Source organism: Haematobia irritans, chromosome 5, assembly GCF_050003625.1.
Source record: "Haematobia irritans isolate KBUSLIRL chromosome 5, ASM5000362v1, whole genome shotgun sequence".
Taxonomy (NCBI): Eukaryota; Metazoa; Arthropoda; class Insecta; order Diptera; family Muscidae; genus Haematobia; species Haematobia irritans.
Genome location: NC_134401.1, coordinates 19,925,618 through 19,950,228, shown reverse-complemented (window position 1 = coordinate 19,950,228; position 24,611 = coordinate 19,925,618). Strand labels below are relative to the sequence as shown.

Sequence of the window (24,611 nt, the reverse complement as noted above, 5' to 3'; positions counted from 1 at the left end):
CATTTCTGTGATTGAAGACATTTCTATTAGAAAATAATTGGTTCAATTATTTTCGTGATTGAATTGATTGTGTGAACTAACTTAATAGTTAGCATAACAAAAAAAAAATTTCATATTGTTTTGCCGACGGACTCTTAACTGTTCAACGTGTTGCTAATATTGATAGATAAACAGCCTCCTTTTCTATTCGATTTTTAAAAGAGCTTATTGGAAGCCTATTGAAGGAAAATGTAGGAATACCAATATACGCAAGCCTAGCTCTACGTATATTGCAGTCTAAAGGGAATTCCCATAGACTTCGGTATATATCAGGCGACGTGAGATTAATCATTTTTAGTTTTCTATTTTAATTTCTTGTGGAGATTGCCTATGGGAATTATTCTTGCCAAATTGAATCATATCCACCGACACTGTGCATCATTTTTTTCATATAAATACAATCCCTTAATACCATTTTATTGGTTTCAATTAGTTATTACACTAACACATTAATAAATGTGGACTTTAAACCAGAGTGCATTTATATCAGGCTAAAATAAAAGAATATTTAAGAAATTTCTTTCGACCGACTTTTTGGTGTTCGGTCGTAGCAGGAATCGAACCCACGACCTTGTGTATGCAAGGCGGGCATGCTAACCATTGCACCACGGTGGCTCCCTTCGCCGATCATTAGACATTCTGTTTTTCTGAATTTCGGAACGAGACTCCTCTTAAGATTTTTCTCTTGTACAAAGATAATTAATATAAAACTTCGATATTCTCTTTGAGATCTTCCTCCTTTTCAGTTCCAAGTTGTATGACAAACTATTTTTACAAGCATTGAACTTTAGGTATCCTTCTGTTTTGGAGACTTTAAATGCAAGTCCTGTACATCACCATTTATCGGAAGTTCAGCAAATAACATACATGAATTTCGTAAAGGGTACCCATTAAGAGAAGATTCTATCGCCTTGGTATTCGAAATTGAGAGAATGTTTAGCTTGCCATATGCCTTCCTTCGCGCTATAGCTGTCGTTTGACGCCTCATGCTTAAATCCAGGTCCTTCCGCAGATGAATTACGTATATATATGTTCAAATAATTAAAATTTATTTTTGTTATGAAATTTCTTGGTATTCGTGAGATTTAATTTTGCCCAGTTAGCGAACTAATAACTGAGAGAGTTCACATTCAGCTAACGTAGCTTTGGAATCTTTACTAAAGGTCGGTATTATATTCGATTTTCGCGTTGAAATTTTCGTGGTTACTTTATTAAAATAGCTTCATTCGAAGCAGATATAATACCCATCATAAAACGTTTTAGAAGCAATATAGTTACTTAGGAAGTTAAGCGGGCACTTGCTTACGTCTGATTGTTGACGAAAATGAAATATGAAGGTCTTAATAGGTACCTATTGCTTGAAATAATAAACATCTAATTCTTAATTGATACGAATCCCAACATATAAGCATCAGGGATGGAAAATGCAGTACTATAGTACTTTTTTCAATACTTTTTCACCCCGGTCAGTACCGTAGTACCCCCGCGAAGGATTTAATACCTTTTGTGTAGACATTTTTGAGTCGATATCAGATTTATCGTACAATGGCTTTGACAAAATATTTTAATATTTTGAGAAAGTCTTTATCAACCTTATTTGCTAATAGTCTTTTATAAATATGGCAAAACAGACATGTTCATGTGGGAAGAAAATCTCGATTTTGTAACAGACATAGTCAAAAACAGGATTTTATTGAACTTCAAGAATGTTTTAGTCGAAAAAAGAATGCGATTCTATATTATCGATTTTTTATTTCGGTAGAAAATGTTGTCAAAATTTTATTTCTATATAGAATTTTTGCAAAATTTTATTTTTATAGAAAATTTTGTCAAAATTTTATTTCAATTGAAAATTTTGTAAAAATTTTATTTCTATAGGAAATTTTTGCAAAATTTTATTTCTATAGAAAAAATTTTGCAAAATTTTATTTCTATAGAAAATGTTTGCAAAATTTTATTTATATAGAAAATTTTGTCAAAATTTTATTTTCTTTAAAATTCAGTCTCTTGACAATAATCTTCCAGTGAAATTTTTGTTGAAATTTAGTAAAAAGTACCTTTCCGCTCAAAAAATACCTTTTTTGTACTTTCTTAAAAATTGTATTTTCCATCCCTGATAAGCATATTACTAGTGTGAGTAGGTGTATTTGACATTAGATTTTGAGATAATGACGATGGATTTATTATTTACGGAAGTTAGAGGAAGGAATTGACACCATTATTGCAGTTTCGTACTTGTCCCTAAAAACGGTGATGGACTTACCATCACCACAATATGCGTAATAGGTACCTACTAAGTACTTCAATAAGAATTCAGTTGGTTTGTTATAAAGCAAACAAAAAATGATTAGTTTTTTATTTGATTTTAGTGGGAGTAGGTGTATTTGACATTAGATTTTGAGATAATGACGTTGGATTTATCATTTGCCGAAGTTAGAGGATGGAATTGACACCATTATTGCAGTTTCGTAAATTTTACTTGTCCCTAAAATCGGTGATGGACTTACCATCACCACAATATGCGTAATAGGTACCTACTAAATACTTCAATAAGAATTCAGTTGTTTTGTTATGAAGCAAACAAACAAAAAATGATTAGTTTTTTATTCAATTTTTGGTCGACCTTTTGTTAAAAGAATAAATTCATGTTTTTTCAGACCTCGAGCTTGAAAAAACATGAATTTACAGTGCACTCGCGGTAACGTGAACTAATTAGAACCAAGCTAGTTCACGTTAGCGAACTTCAGCGAATTTCAGAACAAAACATACCCATATTCGGAAGGTTTACACGTTCTAGCGTGAGTCTTTTATTTTTGTTATTAGTAATATTAAAAACTTAATTTAATTTTATGAAAAATTTTAAAAAAAGAGATCGGAAAAATATCATTGGGTATGGAATTTTAAAACAATTTAAATCAATAATTAAAATTCACGAAAAAAAAGCAAAACTAGATCACTAAAAAATTCCGTGTGTGTTTTTGAAATTGTACTTGGCATTGTGAATTTGCTTTTAACGTAAAATAACGTCAGCGTTACGGAGCAGTTAGTGTATGAAAAAGCTTGTCCACGTTATGCGGTGTTCACGTTACCGCGAGTGCACTGTATTATGCAAAAAAAAAAAATATTGATCTTGGTATGGTTAGGTTAGGTTAAAGTGGCAGTCCGATTAAGATTCAGGCTCACTTAGACTATTCTGTCCATTGTGATACCACACTAACTAAAAGTACCTATTACATATGGGCACTTCTAGTTTTAACCGTTGAACCTTCTCGATTATTTTCTTCTGTTGAACCAACCAGATTGTTCCAAAAACATTAGCAGACTGCTTAAGTTAACGTTTCGCAGGTCCGCCAGTAATCTGAAGCTATATGCCCATAAAATTTGCTTACGCCTTACACAAAATGCAGGACACTTACACAAGAGGTGTTTTATTGATTCCTTTTCCTCCGCATCATGACAGCTCATACAATAGTCATTATACTTCGCACCCATAGTTTTTGCAAAATCGCCTATCAGGCAGCGACCCGTTATAGCAGATATCAGGAGTGATATCTGGCGTCTCGAGAAATCTAACATATCTAGTGTGCGGTTTAAGTTTAAATGGGGCCATATTTGCTTGGTGTCGTTACAACCCTTACAATTCTCTCATCGAACATTTGCCATCATGACAGCCAGTGATGCCAACTCCCCAAGGCCAAAAAGCACCAAAAATATATTATAAATTCTAACGTACCACTTTCCCCCACAAAATCGAAAATTAAATGCTCTACTAAAAAAAAAAACTTCCGAAGATGTATTATAGAACTTTTGTGAATTGAATTGTAAGAAGTTAAGGTGGGTATTAAGATCGAGTTTAGCTGCTAAAATAGTCATTTTTCACAATTACTTGTCTTTAATAATTAATTTTAAGGAATACAAACTTTGTGAAAATTTTCTTTTAACTATTCCACATCAAGTTATAATAAAATTTGCAGCACATATGCATAATTTTATGCCTTTTTTCCTGATATAGTTTTCACTTTAGCGGCAAAACTCGAACATTTTGATCAGTGATGTTTTTCAACTTTCAAAATATTAATATATGGAAGGAGTCTATTGCTTATTTCAGTTGTGCGTGCTTTTGTGAATTTAATACAAACGTTTTTAATGACATCTTTACCAAATTCACAAATTCGACACTCATCGCTCGACTTTCCTACAGAATACACTAAATAACAATATTAATTAAAAAATAATCAATACCAACTTCATTACAATCAAATTCTATATTTGGCAATAAATTTGATTTTCTTCGGCTCTTGAAAGTCTAATCAAAATTTTTGTATCAATTAAACTTAATACTGTTCAAAATAAAAAAAGCACCAAAAGCACTAAATGAAAATGCCAGAAAGCACCAAGTTGGTGCTTTTTTTGAAAAGGCACCAACAAGGCAATTTGGTGCTTCTTAGAAATCAAACAGCACTAAATTTGGTGCTAAAAGCACCAAATTGGCAACACTGATGACAGCCTTCTCACCCAGTAAGGGCTTACAGGTAGCCAGAGGCATACCAACAGATTCTAGTTCCCCTGGAATATGCAAGGTAGTTCCTAGCCTTGCTAGCTCATCTGCTTCGCAGTTTCCCGGTATGTTCCTATGGCCAGGCACCCATATTAGGTGAATATTGTGCTGCTCAGCCATCTCATTGAGAGATTTGCGGCAGTCGATGGCCGTTTTCGAGTTGTTCGAGTATGGTTACGAAGAGTTGTCTTGCATGTTCTTAGATTTAGAATGAGAACGATCCATCCGTTTCTGAGTTGTTTGAAACATCAGTGGACGACTTCTGTATGCTTATGTGTTTTAGTATCACACATGAAGTTCTTAATAGGTACCCATCACGTTCTATATTTAGAATTGACCCTTTTCTTCCTTCCATGACGACACTACCAAGCCATTTAACAAGGATAAATCTCCAAGTTATTAAGTGTTTTCGTCGTACGCTTGCACAAGTTCAGTGGATGGCTACTGTATGATTGTGTGTCTTACTATCACACATTATGTTCGTAATAGGTACCTATTACGTTGTGTAATTAAAATAGGCCATTTTCTCCAAAATTTTTTTACGGACGATTTATTCTCCTGTTGAATACTCCTCAATGCATGGTGATAAATCGGCCTTTAATATGCCTAAAGCAAGAGGCGCCTACATTGCCTAGTGCAACCTTACTGCAGGTCGTATCGTCATTTTATAAACTAAATTTGAAAGTTTTCATTTTACAATAGGTTGGTGAAAGGCATTTATTTAAAAAAAAACACATCACATATTTATTAAAACTATATCAAATAAAATCATTAAGCCATTTCAAACTTGTTTGAAATATTAATAATATAATTATAATAGGTAGTGATTATTGAACACCACCATCAATTTAACGACTCTTAATGTTCCCAAAAAAAAAAAAAAACTGCACACAATACCAACAACATCACTTAAACTCTCTATACAAACAACAACAACAACGAGTAAACGGTACTTTATAGTTGAGGCCATGTGATAGCTAATAAACACATGTGTGAAGAGTATGCCAAACAGTAATTGTAACTAAAAAAGTGTCAGAGAGCCAAGTGTCAGTAAAAGAGTTGGTATGTGTGAGAATGTATGGGTTTGAGCAAAAATGTGAGAGTTTTGTTGGGTAGTCTTCTGTTGTAGGGGGGAGGAGGAAGAGGAAATTTCAAATGAATGTCTTAACTTTTGATTGATAAATTACTTTTATGTGACATGATTTATAATTAATTTTAGTGGAGCATTTTTAAAACCGCAATTTACAAAAGCAAAATGAAACTATAACAACTAAAGACTAAAACAAAAACAACAACTGAATTAAAAAGAAATCTCCCCTTAACAGCAAAAAGAAAAACAAAATAACGGACCTCAATAAAAAAAACACACACACACACATACAAAGACACTAAATTAAAACCACAAAACGTTATTAAAAATCAATTAAATGAAACAACTCATGAAAAATTGACAAACTATGGACGAAGCTTTTGCCATGATAAAGCGCCACAGCATTATTAATTGCAATAAAATAAAAAAACATTTCTCTTTGCGGGGCTCTCTTGAATTAGTTGTGTTTTTGTATTTCGCATAAAAACCTATTTACAACAAAAGCTAAACAGCAGCCCCCACTAGAGCACACCACAAGCAGCAACATTAACCATCATCATTGACGTAGTCGTACTCGTCATCGTTGTCGCCGCCGTCGTAATTGTCGGCATCGTTGCCTTCGTCAACTCCAACATTCATAGAATACAACAACCAAGCAAACCAACCAATCACAATGCACTCAGTTCGCGCCTTGTGAGCACTGTGATGCGCGCGTGTATTTTTGTTGTGTTTTTGCCGTCTTCTTCTTCTTCATCATTTATATAAAATAAAATTCCGTGGTATTCGCTGTTATTTTTGTTGTGTTTCGTTTATTTTTGTTGTGTTTTTTTGTTTTTTGCGCTAAATACTTTCTTGTACATAGAGTGTGTGTACTATAGTTCGTCGGCAAAAACATATACTCTCGTACTAACATCCAACCACTCTCGTTTCTACTACATTCGTATGTATGTACAATTTAGTTCTTAGCCAATACTAACGGAAATCATCATCTGGTGGCAGCAACAACTACAACAAGAATCAGCAGCAGCCGGCCGCAGCAACTAAATCTAATCATACACACAAACAAATAACATCTAAATACCTATACCATCTCTTACAATAACAACAACATTAGAAGTAAGAACAGAAAAAAAACAACAAAAACTTATTTTCTCTAGTATATAACGGTTAATGTTGTTTATGATTCGTTTAACAGATAATGTGGTTGTTGTTGTTGTTAATGTAAGTGGGTGGATGGGTGTATAGGGGTATAAGTGGAGCAAATAACTAAAAAGTATTCGCATTAAATAACAGAGAAAATAATCAGTGTTGTAAAGTGTTTGAAATGCATGTAAATTAGAAAATTAATTATATGGGAACAATCAAATTTAATTACATGCATATTAAAACGTTAAAGAAAAACAAAAACTAAAACATATTATGGAGAATTAAAAAAACTAATTGTTACAAAAATAATAATCAAGGGAAGAATTATTAAATAAAGAAAAAAAAAAAACGTTAAAAATAAACAAAAAGCTGAAAAATGATAAATAATCAAAATAATACAAGCCAATTGTTTTATAAACATATTAATTTATATATATTATCGTTTTATCGCAGTATTTTTTTCATGTGATGAACAATTGTTTTTTGATATCACAGAAAATGAAATTTAAAATTAAAATATCCAAAAATAAACAAAGTGAAAAATAATTTACTGGTAAAGACTGTAAAACAATAATGAAAATTTGAACTGTGTGGATCAGCAAAAAAACAAAATCAAAGAACATCTAAAAAAAATTAAACAAAAAAATACATAAGCAAGGTAAGTGAATACATTTTTTACATATTTTTATACCCTCCACCATAGGATGGGGGGTATATTAGGTTAGGTTAGGTTAGGTTAAAGTGGCAGCCCGATTAAATTTCAGGCTCACTTTGACTATTCAGTCCATTGTGATACCACATTTAACTAAAAGTACCTATTACATATGGGCACTTCTAGTCTTAACCACTGAACCTTCTCTATTATTTACTTTTGTGGAACCAACCAGATTGCTCCAAAAACATTAACAAACTACTTAAGTTAACGTTTTCCAGGTCAGCCAGTAATCTAAAGCTATATGCTCCTAAAATTCGCTTACGCCTTACACAAAAAGCAGGACACTCACACAAGAGGTGTTTAATTGATTCCTTTTCCTCCACGTCATGACAGCTTATACAATAGTCATTATACTTCGCACCTATAGTTTTTGCAAATTCGCCTATCAGGCAGCGACCCGTTATAGCAGATATCAGGAGTGCTATCTGACGCCTTGAGAACACCAGCATATCTAGTGTGCGGTTTAAGTTTAAATGGGGCCATATTTGCTTGGTGTCGTTACAACCCTTGCAATTTTCCCATCGAATATTGGCCATCATAACAGCCTTCTCACGCAGTAAGAGCTTGCAGGTGGCCAGAGGCATACCAACAGATTCTAGTTCCCCTGGAATATGTAAGGTAGTTCCTAGCCTTGCTAACACATCTGCTTCACAGTTCCCCGGTATGTTCCTATGACCAGGCACCCATATTAGGTGAATATTGTACTGCTCAGCCATCTCGTTGAGAGATTTGCGGCAGTCTATGGCCGTTTTTGAGTTAAGGAACACAGAGTCCAAGGATTTTATTGCAGGTTGACTGTCTGAGTATATATTAATGCCAATATTTGTTGGAACATTACTTCTCAGCCAATTCACCACCTCTCTTATTGCCAATATTTCAGCCTGAAAAACACTACAGTGATTAGGTAATCTTTTCGCTATTCGAATTTCCAGATCTTTAGAATATACTCCGAACCCCACTTGTCCATTCAATTTGGAGCCATCAGTATAGAAATCTATATATCTTTTATTCCCCGGGGTCTGTGTACACCACGCCTCACTGTTGGGAATTAGAGTTTCAAACTTTTTGTCGAAAAGTGGTTTTGCCAGGGTGTAATCCACTACGTTAGGCACATCTGGCATTACTTTGAGGACCGAACTATGACCGTACATTTTTTCCGACCACAGCGATAGCTCGCGCAACCGCACAGCCGTTGTTGCAGCTGACTGTTTGGCCAAAATGTCTAAAGGCAATAGATGTAGCATGACATTAAGGGAGTCTGTTCCTGTCTTACTAAATGCGCCTGAGATACATAAGCTCGCCATACGCTGAACTTTATCTAAACAAGTCGGTTTCTGAAGTGCCGGCCACCAGACTACAACACCATATAGCATTATAGGTCTAACCACTGCCGTGTATAGCCAATGGACAATTTTTGGTCTTAGTCCCCACTTTTTCCCTATTGCCTTTTTGCACGAGTACGAAGCTACCGTGGCTTTTCTCGCCCTCTCTTCAATATTAAGCCTAAAATTCAGCTTCCTGTCCAAAATAACGCCAAGGTATTTTGCACACTCACCAAAGGGAATTTCAGTACCCCCTAAGGAAATGGGCCTAACCGTGGGAGTTTTGCGATCTTTGCAGTACATGACTATTTCTGTCTTTGCTTGATTTACACCAAGACCATTATCTTTCGCCCATTTCTCAGTCATCCGGAGAGCTCTCTGTATAATATCTCTGATTGTGGATGGGAATTTTCCCCTGACTGCTAGCGCCACATCATCTGCGTATGCCACCACTTTTATCCTTTCTTTTTCTAGAGAAACCAGAAGGTTGTTTATAGCAACATTCCAAAGAAGAGGTGATAGAACTCCTCCTTGGGGAGTGCCTCTGTTCACATACCTTTGTATGTTTGCTTGCCCTAGTGCGGCTGAAATACGTCTCTTTATTAGAAGTTCGTCTACCAGCCTAAGTATACCTGGATCAACATTGAGAGTTGTCAGTCCATTTAATATCGAGCTCGGATGGACATTATTGAACGCCCCTTCGATGTCTAGAAACGCCACGATTGTGTATTCTTTGACAGATAGTGAGCTTTCAATAAAGCTGACCAGTTCATGCAATGCGGTCTCAGTAGACCTGCCCTTCGAGTATGCATGCTGTCGTTTCGAGAGCAAACTTGAATCCACGCTAGTTCTAAGATACATGTCTATCATCCTCTCCAGGGTCTTAAGTAGGAATGAGGATAAGCTGATTGGTCGGAAATCCTTCGCACTCCAGTGAGAGGCTTTTCCTGCTTTAGGTATGAAGACGACTTTTGTTTCCCTCCACTTTTCTGGAATATATGCTAAGTTTACACATTGTTTATATATCACCGTCAACCAGGGGATAATTCTTTCAGCCACTGCCTGTAACTCCGCCGGAGTAATTCCATCAGGTCCGGGGGATTTGAATGGTCCAAAGCTATTTAAAGCCCATTTTATTCTAGATTCCGACACAATTTCCTCGATAGGAAGTGATCGCCGAGCCTCTGTTACACCGCCGGAACATGGTTCAACCGTCTGATTTCCAGGGAAGTGTGTGTCCAAAAGTACCTCCAACGTCTCCTCACTGGACGTTGTCCAATTTCCCTCCGATGTTTTAATGAAACCTGGAGCGGTGTTAGTGGATGCTAGTACCTTCCGTAGTCTGGAAGCCTCTGACGTATTCTCAATACTGCTACAGTAATCATCCCAAGAGTTTTGTTGAGACCTTCTCAGTTCTCGTTTATATTCTCTCAGATTCATCTTGTAAGTGTCCCAATCCTCCGGAGCTCTTGTGGACTTTGCTTTGTTAAAGAGCTTCCTGCAGGATTTCCTCATATTACTTAACTCCGTAGTCCACCATGGCGGCCGATTTTTTCCCCTTGGCTTTCCCCTAGGGCAAGCAGCTTTCAGTGAAATGTTGAAGGCCTTCGTAATCCGCTCCACTGCTTGTTCGATATCTTGCACAGTGCTCATATTTGTCTCCGGCATTTCCGGTATCATCAAATTGAACGATTCCCTATACCTATTCCAATCAGCTTTCCTAACATTTGGCGGAAATATGGTCTTTGAAGTACGAACAGCCAATCTGAAACTGATGTAGCGATGATCTGAGAAGCTATGTTCCCTCAAAACTTGCCACTCAGATATCTTATCATTCAGTTCCGGAGAGGTCAACGTTACGTCCAAAACCTCTTGTCTGTGGGGGGTATATTAACTTTGTCATTCCGTTTGTAAATATTGCTCTAAGATCCCATAAAGTATATATTCTAGGTCGTGGTGAAATTCTGAGTCGATCTAAGCATGTCCGACCGACCGTCTTTTGAAATCACGCTAACTTCCGAACGAAACGAAAATCGACTTGAAACTTGGCACAAGTAGTTGTTATCGGTTCACTTTTACGTATAGACCCCATATAAAGGGTGATACGGTCAAAATTTGGTCAATAAAAACTTGACGTATTTCTTTCAATTTTGCATTTAAAAAACCTGAACACTCCTCATTTTGAAGGTGTGTGTGTGTAGAATGTTGCTCCTATTTTGATTTTGGAATTCACTCTTCAGTTGTCAAAATGCCGTCCAAGCAAGAAGAGCAGCGTATCAAAATTTCGATCGAGCATCGCGAAAATCCGAGCTACTCGCACGGAAATCTGGCAAAATCGCTAAAAGTTGCCAAATCAACCGTTACAAATGTAATTAAAGTGTTTGGGGAACGTTTGTCGACAGCCAGGAAGTCTGGATCGGGGGAAATCGAAAACCGGAAGCCGCTGAGACGACAAAGAGAGTTGCCGGTAGTTTCAAGCGAAACCCTAAATTCTCTCTCCGAGATGCCGCAAATAAGCTGGGTATATCGTCTATAACCGTGCATCGAGCCAAAAAACGAGCCGGACTATCGACTTACAAGATGGTAGTTACTCCAAATCGCGATGATAAACAAAATACGACGGCCAAAGCGCGATCCCGGAGGCTGTACACGACGATGCTGACGAAGATTGACTGCGTGGTAATGGACGACGAAACTTACGTCAAAGCCGACTACAAGCAGCTTCCGGGACAGGAGTTTTATACGGCAAAAGGAAGGGGAAAGGTAGCAGATATTTTCAAGCACATAAAACTGTCAAAGTTCGCAAAGAAATATCTGGTTTGGCAAGCCATCTGTACCTGTGGCTTGAAAAGCAGCATTTTCATAGCTTCCGGGACTGTCAACCAAGAAATTTACGTGAAAGAGTGTTTGAATAAACGTCTGCTGCATTTCCTGAAGAAACACGGTTGTTCCGTACTGTTTTGGCCGGATTTGGTATCTTGCCATTACGGTAAAAAGGCCATGGAGTGGTACGCCGCCAACAACGTGCAGGTGGTTCCCAAGGACAAGAACCCTCCTAACACGCCAGAGCTCCGCCCAATTGAGAAATACTGGGCTATTGTCAAGCGGAACCTAAAGAAGACCAAAAAAAACTGCTAAGGACGACCAGCTGTTCAAGGCAAACTGGCTTTCTGCGGCGAAGAAGGTGGACAAGGTGGCTGTACAAAATCTGACGGCAGGTGTCAAGCGTGAGGCCCGGCAATTCGGATTTGGAAAAGCGAAAGCCTAACTGAATATTTTTCTTGAATTTTATACTAATTGAGCTTGAAAAAGAAATTTAATTTGATTTTTTAAATAAACGATTTCACCGATTTACACGCGTTTTCCCTTGACCAAATTTTGACCGTATCACCATTTAAACGGACCACCATATTTGGCTTGCGGAGCCCCTAAGAGGAGCAAAATTCATCCGCTCCGGTTGAAACTTAGTGCGTGGTCTTAGTATATGGTCTCTAACAACCGTGCAAAAATTGGTATACAAGTAGGGGAAAGATAGGAGTACCACTTCAGACGTGACTTGCCCACTTGCCCACACGTGACATGAATACTTAATTAAGCTTTTGGATGGGGATCTGGGGGGTGGGGATCGTGGGATAATTTATTCTGATCATTAATTTTTTTTGAATTTAAATTATAGTTAATTAGATGAGGAAGCAAGTTTTATGATGTAAGTGAACGTGAGAGAACTTTAATTTGATGTATCGTGAGTGCTTGGTGTGAGAAAGTTTGGTTGTTCTAGTGTCAAGAGGTCATTGTTCTAGTGTCAAGAAGTCATTGTTGATTCACTCAATGCTAATAGATATCGATATCTTTGTTTGTTCTTTATTTCTAAATTCTTTGAGAAAGTATGTTTTATGACGCGAGTGATCGTGAGACAACTTTAATTTGATGTATCCTGAATGCTTAGCCTGTGAAAGTATGGTTTGTTCTTATGTCAAAAGGTCATTGATGATTCAGTCATGTGAAATATAAATTGGAAATTTTGATAATGGCTTATATTTAAATTGGAGTTCATAATGTGAGTTCTGTGATATGGTAAGTTAAGGTAAGTTTTATGACGGGAGTTTTCGTGATCAAGTTTTCAAATTGTCAAGCATTTCCTGTATGATTCTAGTGAAATTTTGTTCCCAGACAATTGTTGATATCAAAAACGTGAAAAATTCAGCATGGGCTCTATTTGTAAGTTGTAACTGATAGCAGTCATTTCCTTTCACAGCGTCGTTTTGATGTTGAAATCTAAGGCAAGGAAAATTCAATGCTCAGTGGCGAGAACGAACGTGTGCGAGTTTCTAAATGACATTCCATTAGCCCTAACGTTTTTTAAGAAAATTATATTAATCAGTAACAAATCTCATTTAGAATGAAAATTGTATCTTCTTTGCTGGTAAACAACAGAACCCCTGTGGTAAACAAAAGAACCAAATTTGTTTTTTACTTTCTCAAATGTTGTCTTGTTGTTGTAAGCCAAGGCAAAGAAAAAATTCAGCGTTTTATGGCGAGAACGAACTGTTTTCAAATTGTCCACCATTTGCTCTAGGATTCTAGTGAATTTTTTCTTATTGTAAATAATAGTTGACCGTTGTGTATTCTCTTGGAACGGTGGTTAGTGGTCCCCTTATTATTAAAATAATCGAAATTAAGCATTCAATTCATGATGATCTATAAAATAGTTTTATACTTATATTGATTTGTCTGCGTGCTCTCATTGAATGGAGACATTTTTAAGCTGTACCTGTTAACACACATTTCCTTTCACACTGATGTTGAAAATCGAAGGCAAGTAAAATTTAGTATGACTAAATTTTTTAAGATGTACCGTTGTCAGTCGTCACCTTCGTCGCCTCTAAATGACCCATCATTAAAACAATGGTTCACATGAAAATTCTCTCTTGCTAGTGAAGGAGAAAAATTCAATTTTTTATGACGAGAGAGATCGTGATCGATTTTCTAAATGATCATCTATTCACCCTGAAGATTTTCGAGAAAATTTCATTTACTTAAATTGAGGACTGAGCATTTAGTATTTTGTTTGTGTGTATGTTTATTGTGACCTGGAAAATTGTGTCTACTTGTAACTTGGACGGTTATTTTGATTTAGATTTGTTGTAGGAAGGGGTTTGTATGCATTTCTAGTTTTCTATATTTGAAAGAATTCATCGGAAGAGAATAATGAATTAATTAAACTAAGTGTGCATGCTAATGTCTATCAGGGCATTGAAATTAAATGACTCACATCTACAGCAAGCTATCCTTCAGAAGTGGGAGAAAGTATAAATACAGTCTTTAGTTTACAAAGGGCATACAGTTCATCTTTATCTGTTGTACCTTCCAATACTAATCTCCACCAAAATGAGTAAGTGTCAATTTGAGTTGCTATCCCAAGACTCACAATTCCTAAATCAAAATAGCCAGGATTTTTGGAATTTAGCGTCTTGGGAGGAACTCAATGACAATGTGGAAAACAGGACGGAGCAATTTGTTCAGGAGCAGAGCCAAAGTGGGGATTTAAATGAGGACGAGACGGTAACATTACGAGAGTGTAATGTAGATGACCCGAAGGTGAGGAAACACGTTCGCTTTGGTGGTGTTTGGGATAGCGTAGATGATGACCAACCATCTACATCGATGCCTCGCAAGCGACGACTCTCATCTATTGCACGAGAGGCAGTGGAGATGGTGCAATCCATGACCGATGAAATTTTCGAGTGGCGTAATGAAGATGAATTTGGATCCGAGAATGATAACATCAACAATAAGAATAAAAAATTTTGCTCTTTATAAACTTTAAAAAAATAATATATTATTATTAATAATTAGTAGAACTATAAACATTATATCTCAATAAAATGAATGAAAAGAAAATGAAGTCGTCGTTTTTCATTTTGGGAGGAGGGTTAGCATTGAAATGGGTGGAGTAAACAATTTAATTCATTTTTCAAAAATATTTAAAATAAAATGAAAGAGAAAAAATAAAACGTCTTTTCTTTTTGTGTATGGGTGGAATAAAATTGTCTGACATACACCAAATATCATATAAATAGAAGAACTTTTTGTCTTTTGTAATCAGTTTCAAATATCAACAACCCAATAAACAATTGAGATGGCAGCCAATTCTAGTCTGGTGGAAACTTTCAACTCCCTAAACCAGAAAAAAATCATCAGCATGAAAGAGCTGCAAATGAACGTTGAATATCTTATTGGAGGTGCTTACAGGACCACAACAAAATTCGGTGAAAAGGTTGTCCTTAAACTTAACGATGGTGTCTTGTATCTACCTTCAAGATACAACACATTGAGTGAAGAGGACATTAATCGATTGAATGGAGGCGTATTTTCTATAACAAAGGTGCCGCTTAGATCAGGAGCGGAATATACAAAATTAGAACTTAAAGAAGTATTGTTAAGTCCTGAAACATATTATGTTCCATATTTAGGATAAGAAATTAAAAAGAAAAATAAATAAATAGATTTGTATTGAAACTTAAACTTTAAATTCTTATCATTTTTCGGGTTGGTTATGTGAAGGAGGGGGCGGGAATAATACTCATTCATTTTATGCTACTGCTTCTTCACGCTGGTTGGAATAAAAGCGTTAACATACTCACTCATAAAGGTACTTACACTAAAACGATAAGGATGTGTGAAGTAGAAAATGTAAAAAAACAACATGTAGATGAAAGTCTACTCAATCGGGAAGATGAGCGTTGTAAGACTTTTAAAACTTGGTCTGGAAAACTAACAAATTGGAAAGAGATGGCGATGAGTGGTCTTTTCTATACTGGGGAAATCGATAAGGTGAAATGTTTTTTCTGTCACGTGGAAATATATTCTTGGAAGGCTGATGATAATATAATTTCTGAACATATGCGATGGTCACCGATTTGTCCTTTGTTGAGAGGATATGGTACTGATAATATCCCATTATGTAAGGAAGACCTGAAACATCTACTCCAAACAATAGGACAAGATACTTGCGGATTGAATATGGAGCGAGGGAGAGCGAAAATTCCATCAAACTATGTCTGTCACCTTTTTAATATTTTTCATTTATTTCAATTATGTAGATTAACCTTTCTTGTTCTAAGCAAAGTAAATAAAGGTATATAAAAAGAAAAACAAATTGATTTTGTTGATTTTTTATTTATTCATCGCTAATAAAATTTTGTACATAGGAAAAATTCGATTCTATATATACGAAAAGTTTGAATACATTATTCAGAGCACACTTAAATCTATTGTCAGTGTGAATTTTACATGACGTATAATAGTTATTCAGTTTTGAAAAGCTTGTCTTATACTCTAGATTTATAATATTAACATCTAAATATTTCATTAGAAATTTTTTTTTGGCTTCCCCAAAGCAGAAGATGTAGTCATAACAATTGAGTGGTGAGAGAATTTCACCAACATTGTTATAGTCTATGACACCATCCATCCAATCCATTCCATGTATAAATTTCCGACAGTAAATGTTTTTCCTGCGTCCCGTTCTAGTGAGCTCACGAAAATCAAAAGGACATTTGAAGAGGAAGTAATTGGGTACGATCGAAGAAGCGCCCATATATGTTAGTTCTTTTATAAAAATGCTGTTATCGTTACCATGGCAGTATTGAAAATCCACCAAAGCGAAATTGTTCCTCTTCAGAGTTGTCATTTTATCGTGGTTTAGCTGGGAATACTAAATGACATAACTTTTCAAAGCTCCTATATATACGCTTTTACATTTAGAAATATCATCAGTCTCGAAAATTTATTCAACGAAAATGGCTAACCGCGTGGACAAAAGTGAAATGTTCAAGAACCATGATGTAGTTTTTGAATTTGAGTACTTTGTCAACACTCGTCTCAAAGTCACCTGCGGCTTCTCAACGACTTTTTGTTTTGAACCGTTAATTTGGCTTCAAGATAAGAAAAAAAATTTCGTAGGATTTTCACGTGATATGTGGCTTCACCTGATGACTTATAAGGAGTATATACAGCTGAGACTGGATCAGTTTGAGTTTTTTGATTCCTTCAATTTGTTGAATGATGTACCCAACGAGCATATCAGATTTGATTTTCAACAAAAGGATGGACAATGTTTTCTAGTTTTCCGTCAAAATAATGAGAAAATCAAAATTGATGGAGAAACATGGCGCTCCATTACCCGTGTTAGTATATTCTTGACAACATTTGTTTCCTGGAATGCAATTTTACAAAAACAAATATCATACTTTTATTGTAATTTTTATATTCCTACTTGTGCTAGATTAAATAAAACCTATATTCAAGTAAACGAGATTGTAGGGTTTTATGAAAAAGAAGTAGTGGTAGATTTAACACGCCTTTGTTTTGAATTTGGTAAAAAAATGAAGAAAATTGTTAAGAAAGATGTTGAAATTTATAATAGTTATGCTACTGTAGATTATGTTTAAATAAATAAATAAAATTTTAAAATAAAATATTTATTTTGTTTTTCTCATTGAAATTGACTAAGGAATAATAGACATAAGTGACCACAATTAAAAGAATTAAACTTCTGCACTCGATTGTAATTGTAATGTATTTTCTCTCCTAAATAGCTTAAAATTTCTAAAGGCGGTTGCAAATTTCCGAAACTATCGAAATATTCAACTAAATCTCTGTTTTTATGATATGCTACCCAATGTGTGCCATTCCCCTTGTAGGTGTCGAGGTTTACTATACCACATTCAAATGTATACGGCTTTTTAGGTAGTTTATCCCTCATATAGACACCTCTAAAGTGTCGAATGTGTTTGCTGGCAAATGACATCAAATCACCATCTGTTAGTGCTCTCTCGGGTAGCTCTTTTATAAGTTTTTTATTTTCTGTTGTTTGTTATTATTCTTTTCAGTGAGTACTATACCCATTCCCTTCTTGAACGGCTTTAGGTAAAGACCTTTTCCTAATGACACACTCTCCATCGCACGGTTATGACGTACGTTTTCCTCTAGTTGTTGCTTAGCATTTTTGGCTGAGTTAACTGCTTTGGCGATGGATGCACCACCTGATGCTAACGCACCTACAGCACTAAGTGCTGTTAAAATTGGTATTAGAGGGAGGAAACCACCAATTTTGGGTACTCTTATAACTCTTGGAATAATAACATGTGTTTTTCTTCCCTTGAATGATTTACCAATAACGTTTCGTGCCACTTTTATAGCTGCATTGATATCTGTGAGCTTTTCTTTCTTAAGAGCCACATTCGCTTTTTTAACAGCCGCATTAAATAGTCTCTTCCCATAAATGGGTTTCCTCATATCCTTTTTGAATCCCATACCAAATTTGGTCTTCACCTTCATCGCATTCGTGACTAAATATGCGTTTATTTTTTCCCCCCAACTACTATCTTTCGCTAACACACGTTGCCAGGCTCTCTCACTTAATTCTCTATCTGCTCTATGTCTATGAACCAGATCTTGGTTTTCAGAATATGCAATATCATGTATTTTGCAAGCTGCATCCAATCCATTTATTCCCTTATCGCCCCGCTCCAACCTTTTTTGTAGTTTAGTCCCCGGTCCACAATATTGATAGCCAGGTAAATGTGCTTCAAATGGGAGTGAGTTAATGATATTATTAACTAGTCCGCTTCCGTTGATTGCTCTTTTGCGATTAATTTCATTTTTCGCGTAAACGAACATTTTATACTTTTTTCACTCTAAAACAAAAGAAAAAACATATATGATGATAAAATGTTGTTTTAGCAGACAGTCATCAAAATGCGCTTAATGAAGCAAGATAAACAAATTAAAGTGCAAAACTATAATTTTCTAAATAAAAGTTCTAGAATAGCGAAGCACAGTATTTTGTTACCAAATTCAATTCGTGCTCTAATTGTGGGACCATCGAATTGTGGAAAGACGAATACAATGATGAGTCTAATAGAGAGTCCCAATGGATTAAAATTTGAAAATATATATCTATATTCGAAATCTCTCTATCAACCCAAGTATGAATATTTGCAATTTCTCTTAAAGCCTATAAAAGGAATGGGGATGTACACTTTTTCTGATAGTAGCGATGTAATCTCACCAGATGAAGCAAAACCAAACTCATTGATGATTTTTGATGACGTCGCATGTGAAAAACAAAATAATATTCGTGCTTACTTTTGTATGGGTAGACATAAGAATATTGATTGTTTTTATTTATGTCAAACATACACCAGAATTCCGAAACATTTAGTTCGGGATAATGCCAATTTTATAATTGTATTCAAACAAGATGAAATGAATTTGAAACATGTTTATGACGATAATGTTGGAAGTGATATGTCGTATGAAAAATTTAAAGAAATATGTTGCGAATGTTGGAAAGAAAAGTATCAATTTTTAACAATAAGTAAGGATAATGATATTAGCGATGGACGATATAGAAAAGGCTTTGACACATATATACATGTTTAGTAATGAAAAACATATCATTTAGAGCGGACGCGATAATGGATGAAAACACTTTAAGACAACTGATAAAGACTAGAAAAGTTCTCAGAAAAAAATTTGAAGCTTTAAAGAATGGAGAAATGGAGCTTAATACCCAGCTTGAAAGTACATTCAAACCGCTTACAGTTCCACTTAAAAAAATTCTTAAGTTGTCATATGAAAAGAATCTCGATCATTTTGTAGAGAGGCAACCGAAAAAGGAAATTAAATTAGAGGAAAGTAAGAACATAACAACACCCATCAAAAAGGAGAAAATTGAAAATGGTGATGATGATGATGATGATGATGGTAATGAAGATAATGATCATTTCTATTCACAATCGGAAGATGAGGATGTTTTGTATGACTTGGACACCCTAGAAATTAATAAAAAGCTGGACACTTGTTTTGGGCTCCATAAAGACCGTGGAGGTGTTTGGAAATTTGGAAATAGTGATCTCCAATTAACAGATGATAAAATTATAATAGGAAATCAAAGATGGGGACGCACTCCCGGTCTATTTGAACTTCTTTTTTATAAAAATCCTCAGAATTTTGATAAATCTGAATTGGAAATCTATAAGAAAATATTGATAAACACAAATGGTCATAAGAGAGATTATAAGGTTGATGGAAAAGTTAAAGCAAGTAAGGGTAAAAAATACACAAATATTATAAAGAAATTATTTCAGACTACTCACGTGGGTGAAGGCTTAATGAGTGTAAACATGCAACCACCTAACTATATATATTGGGATGATCCCAATGAGTTAGTAGATCGTCTCAAGCTCTTGATTGCATCCCAAAATGCTGGTCATAACAATCATAGTAATGAAATAGTATCAATTATAGAAGAGCTAAGAGAAGCGAATATAATTTACTAATATTTATGTTCTCATTTTATTATCAAGATGAGTGTCGACAAGTTCGGTCACTTCTCAAACTCAGAAATTCTACGAAGAAATGCTCAAAAAATTTTGGGAATCACTTTTGACCGGTATTATAACCTCGATATACAAACTAAAAAAATTAAAAATTTGGGCCCGCCCACAGAAGATCGAGACGCAGTCAACAAAGCTTACTTACAAGCACAAATCACGCGCTCACAAGAAATACTAAAGAAAGAGTTAAGTGTTGAGTTTTACAAACAACAGGAACAGATTTCACAATTGAAAACATCTCTAGCAAATATTTTTGATGCTATGAGTAAATTATATCCCTCACCAACATTCATATACAACAAGCATGAATAATCATGGAGAGAAGAAGGATCGTAAATGAAATTCATTCTCAAGCTCGAAAAAACTTTCCTCGTCGCAGAGTTATAATGAAAGGGATTGATGATTTGTGGCAGGCTGACTTAGTTGAAATGGGGAATTATGCTAGAATAAATATTGGATATAAATTTTTGCTAACGGTTATCGATACATTTTCCAAATATGCTTGGGTTGAAGCAACAAAAACTAAAAATGCAAGTGATGTTACTACAGCGTTTCATAAAATACTGAAAGAAGGAAGAACACCAAAGAATTTACAAACAGATGATGGTAAAGAGTTTTTTAATAAAGATTTTAAAAAGTTAATGGAAAAGTATTCCATTAACCACTACTCCACCTATAGTGTAATGAAGGCATCCATTGTGGAACGTTTTAATCGTACATTAAAAAATAAAATGTTTCGCGAGTTTTCGTTCAATGGAAACTATAAGTGGATTGATAACTATAAAAAGTTGGTATACAAATACAATAGAACAAGACATCGGACAATAAAAATGGCGCCATACAAAGTAAATTCGAAAAAAGAGCAACATCTACTCAATACCGTGTATAGCAATCTTAAAATATTCAAAAAACACAAGTATAAAGTGGGCGACTTCGTTCGAATCAGCAAATACAAGAATATATTTGAAAAAGGGTATACACCGAATTTCAGCACAGAGATTTTTCGCATTACATTAATTAAGGTTACAAACCCTGTGACGTATATATTGGAAGATTATCAGGGGCACCCTATTAAAGGTTGCTTTTATGAGGAGGAATTAAAAAGAACTAGTTACCCAAATTCTTACCTAGTTGAAAAAGTGCTAAAAACTAGAGGAGATCGTGTTTATGTTAAATGGTTAGGATTCACAAATCAACATAATTCATGGATAAATAAAAACGACTTAATATAATATACATATTTCACCGCAAACATAACAGTCATAGCACAACACTCACTATGTCAATAACTCTTGCCCTAACGGGGAAATCTTCAATCTTAACGGCGGAATATTTTCCCTCACTACAGCTCTCTGATGATTATGAATGTGCGTTAATTGATTTTCATTCATACAATTCCATACCAAACGTTGATAATGATAATAATCTTTTTCATATTGGTGAGAAAGTAATTGAAATTCCCATAGGTTCATATGAACTGGAAGACATTGTTGACTATATAAAAATGGCTTATGGAATGAGCAATGGAAAAAAAAGTATCAGTATTGCAGCTAACAATAATACTCTACAAATTGAAATAAGCTCTTCTCATGATATAATAGATTTCAATCATGAACGTTCAATTGGTCGCTTGTTGGGCTTCAAAAGAGAGATTTTATCGCCCAACATAACACATAAATCATCCCTCCCCGTGAATATTATGCGGGTGAATGCTATTCAAGTGCAATGTAATATTACTTCAGGTGCTTTTATGAATAGTTTACCCGTACATACTATTCATCAGTTTGCTATAAATGTCTCTCCTGGCTATAAATTAGATGAAATGCCTAGAAATTTAGTTTATTTGCCAGTGAACGTTAAAGAAATCAGTTCACTTATCGTGCGGATTGTAGATCAAGAAGATCGCTTAATAAACTTTCGAGGTGAGGAAATTACTTTACGTCTTCATCTAAGACCCACTGTGAGATGATTATTTATAATAAATACATCAGTAGAAAATTAAAGGAAAACATTCAAGATCGAAACACCAACCGCAGACTACTACCTTTATCTAAAGAAAACAAGAAATTTTTAAAATCACTCAAGCTTCGTTTAAAACAAAATGTCTGAAATTCTTAATGTAACTGAAAAGCCGTTTTCAGATGAAAATATAACTAAAAAAGACTATCATAGTTATGTGCCATATATTCGCTCATTTAAAAACAATGATGAAATCAGAATAACCATACAAAATCAAGATTTGTACGTATTGCCAGCTGAAAGCTATATTTACATAGAGGGTTACATAACAGTGGCTAGTGGAGAGAAAGCCGCCAATGCACGATTAAAAAACAATTGTGTGGCATACATGTTTGATGAAATCCGCTATGAGCTTAATGGTGTTGAAATTGATCGATCTAGATATCTTGGTATATCTAGCACAATAAAAAATTTCGCTTCCCTAACAAGTTTTGAGAGTAATATGCTCCTGAATGCAGGATGGAGTTCATTAGACGATATATCTGTAAACACATTCAATTTTTATGTCCCATTAAAAATGTTACTGGGGTTTGCTGAAGATTTCAATAAAATTATATTACATAGCAAACATGACTTAATACTTCATCGAAGTTCTAACGATAGCCAAGCATGTTTTTCAATGGATCCAAAGGAAAATCTAAATTTAACAATTACCAATGTGACGTGGAGGATACCCCATGTTCAGCTCTCTGACCCTATGAAAATAAAAGCCATGAAAACAGTACGTGATGGAACATCATTACCGATTGCATTTCGAAGTTGGGATTGTCATTTTAATCCAACTTTCTTTGGGTCGATGAAATGTAATTGGAATGTAAAGCTATCGCTGAATAGGGAGAGACCACGATTCATTTTATTTGCATTTGAACGTGAAGGAAAATTTGTTCACTGCAACTTAACAAACATAAAAGTACATTTGAATTCAGAGACCTATCCGTATGATGATTTAAATTTGAAATTTGAAGAAAATCGATATGCAATACTCTATGAAATGTATACAAAATTTCAAGAAAATTATTATCAAAGAGAGTCACATCCAATCTTAAGTGTTGATGATTTCAAGATCTCCCCACTAATTGTCATTGATGTTAGCCACCAAAATGAAATGATAAAGCATGGCCCAATAGATGTCAAACTTGAAATTGAAACGAGTAGACCAATCGCACAAAATACACATGCCTACTGTCTTATACTGCATGATCGCCTGATGGAATACACACCTTTGACTGGAGTTGTTCGAAAAATTATTTAAAAATACAATTTTTTTGTTTATTTATAAATTTTTTATTATTAAACATAATTAAAATAAAACTAAATACAAACTGATAAATAAACATATATTATGTATTATAACAATAAATACTTTTTTGTTTTTATTACTAAAATTAAATAAAATTTTAATATTAAATTAATCCTAGTGGAGAGGTTATAGGATAAGATCATCAAGATCTTCCATTGTAGCCAATTCAATATATGATAAATCAAATAAATTAATTTCAAGTGGCATGGGACTAATATCTTCCAGACTAATGTCCGCTATCTCCTCCCGTTCACGAATTGCATAATGACCCCAGGCGTATGTGTTAATCCCATCTTCTAAAATTTTTCGTTTGTCATCATTATGACTTAAAATTATTTTATTCACTTTATTCGTAAATATGGTATGTTTTTTCGATCTAAATGTAATCATATTATCATACACTTCTCGTTTACCATATAGACAATCACGATAGGTGTCTATGCTATATTTTTTAAGCACAGATTTCTTTACGCCTTTTGCTTTTTTAATTTCGCTTCCACCCTCAACAGTTAGTGAGTACATTTTAGCGCGAAGACCTACAAACTCTGTCATTATTCTTCCCGCATTTTCATCCTTCATCATGCCTATAACTTTTTTATTTACTATGGGAAAATTGAAAGGATTATTTTCGGATAATTCAGAGGTATCAAATCTCTCACGAATATCTTTCTCACTTATTTCCTCATAGAAATCTCTTCCAATAAACTGAAGTACCATAGAATCGGTATCAGTATATAAAAGTGAAACATCATCTTGAAAACGTTTCTTTAAAAAGTTATAATAGAAGTCATACATAAAATGCTTCGATAATTCTAATACCGCAAATCCAATATGTATAGGCTTATCACATATCACGTCAAGCGGAGCCATTTCTATTGCTACCATATTTTCAGTGAAATGTACAAGACCTTTGAAGTTAGGCCTTGATATCCAATGTTCGGCGCCTTTCCTATTTCTATTTGTTCTCTCCCATTGCTTTACTATTTTTATGTCTTTACGTTTTTCAACGTTTTCCAT

The 24,611-nt window shown here is 34.8% G+C and overlaps 2 protein-coding genes across 5 annotated transcripts in view; both read left to right on the top strand.

The window, feature by feature from the left end:
• Positions 1-7,292: 7,292 nt before the first annotated feature.
• pdm3 (POU-domain protein pdm3) overlaps positions 7,293-24,611 on the top strand; it is a 437,278-nt gene continuing 419,959 nt past the window's right edge. For all 4 annotated transcript variants that reach the window (XM_075309728.1, XM_075309727.1, XM_075309726.1 and 1 more), the window contains exon 1: positions 7,293-7,491. The gene's annotated coding sequence lies outside the window, so the exon portion shown is untranslated. The remainder of the gene's footprint in view (positions 7,492-24,611) is intronic.
• Positions 22,118-23,654, top strand: LOC142238635 (uncharacterized). The gene is made up of 2 exons (XM_075310326.1): positions 22,118-22,197; positions 22,270-23,654. Exon 2 carries the CDS (start codon positions 22,377-22,379, stop codon positions 23,544-23,546), a length of 1,170 nt encoding a protein of 389 aa, XP_075166441.1. The 5' UTR covers positions 22,118-22,197; positions 22,270-22,376; the 3' UTR covers positions 23,547-23,654.

Excerpts from the sequence above, each read along its gene's own strand:
- LOC142238635 (XM_075310326.1), top strand. The coding sequence starts at position 22,377 with ATGTCTGAAATTCTTAATGTAACTGAAAAGCCGTTTTCAGATGAAAAT.